Source organism: Mandrillus leucophaeus, unplaced genomic scaffold (assembly GCF_000951045.1).
Source record: "Mandrillus leucophaeus isolate KB7577 unplaced genomic scaffold, Mleu.le_1.0 Scaffold830, whole genome shotgun sequence".
NCBI lineage: Eukaryota > Metazoa > Chordata > Mammalia > Primates > Cercopithecidae > Mandrillus > Mandrillus leucophaeus.
Genome location: NW_012109031.1, coordinates 664,144 through 665,127, shown reverse-complemented (window position 1 = coordinate 665,127; position 984 = coordinate 664,144). Strand labels below are relative to the sequence as shown.

General features: G+C 40.0%; 1 protein-coding gene across 1 annotated transcript in view; it reads left to right on the top strand.

Annotated features, from left to right (window-relative positions):
- The window catches only part of ILF2 (interleukin enhancer binding factor 2), a 26,454-nt gene that overhangs the window by 12,861 nt on the left and 12,609 nt on the right, over positions 1-984 (top strand). Inside the window, exons 6-7 of the mRNA XM_011968217.1 lie at positions 467-547; positions 891-981. Of these exons, the coding sequence (XP_011823607.1) occupies positions 467-547; positions 891-981 (172 nt within the window). The remainder of the gene's footprint in view (positions 1-466; positions 548-890; positions 982-984) is intronic.

Sequence of the window (984 nt, the reverse complement as noted above, 5' to 3'; positions counted from 1 at the left end):
CTTCCCCCGGGTCAAGCCAGCACCTGATGAAACTTCCTTCAGTGAGGCCTTGCTGAAGAGGAATCAGGACCTGGCTCCTAATTCTGCTGAACAGGTATGTTCTTTTGGCTGTCTTCCAGAAATGTCTCTAAAGCAGGTAAAAGTATTGGTAAAGAGTAACTGTTGGTAAGGTTAAGAATGGTGTTAACAGAGCCTGAAATCCACAGAGGGTTTAATTGTTCTCCTTATTTCTCATTGTGGGTGGAGATAGCCAGGTGGATATATAAACAAATTACATATGCATTCTTATTTTTATTGGGGACAAAGAGTTGTTCTCTTTCCATATATTCAAGGCCAGAATGAAGTGTTTTTAAAGTCCTAGGTCAGTATTGAGTCAGCTTGTATGGAAGGGATTAGGAGAAAATACTCAAACTCTGAGAAGTTGCTTCCAATTTTTCATCTTCGAGTATTGTTTCATGCTGTTTTTCAGGCATCTATCCTTTCTCTGGTGACAAAAATAAACAATGTGATTGATAATCTGATTGTGGCTCCAGGGACATTTGAAGTGGTGAGTTTTTGATGATTTAGTTTTAGGAAAGGGCACCTTTGGTAGTGTGGAAATTTCCTTGGCTCCTGACTTTTAATTTTCAGTTGTCTATTATCTAAAGCCAAGCTTAAAATGAGAACGTACAGTGGGATTTCTTTGTAGTACTGATCTTGGGGACAAGACTTGTATCACTGTTATGCTATCTGTGATGTATCAGGCTTTCATGTGGTGGTTCTGGGGGTGATTTCACCTCTGCTACTTCCTAATTTGGGTAACAGGTGGCTATGTTGTAACAGTTCTGGGAGGACTTAGGCACCTTTTTTTCTTCTAAATTGTTTTTTCCCCGAAATCCTTTTTCCAATAGCAAATTGAAGAAGTTCGACAGGTGGGATCCTATAAAAAGGGGACAATGACTACAGGACACAATGTGGCTGACCTGGTGGTGATACTTAAGATCC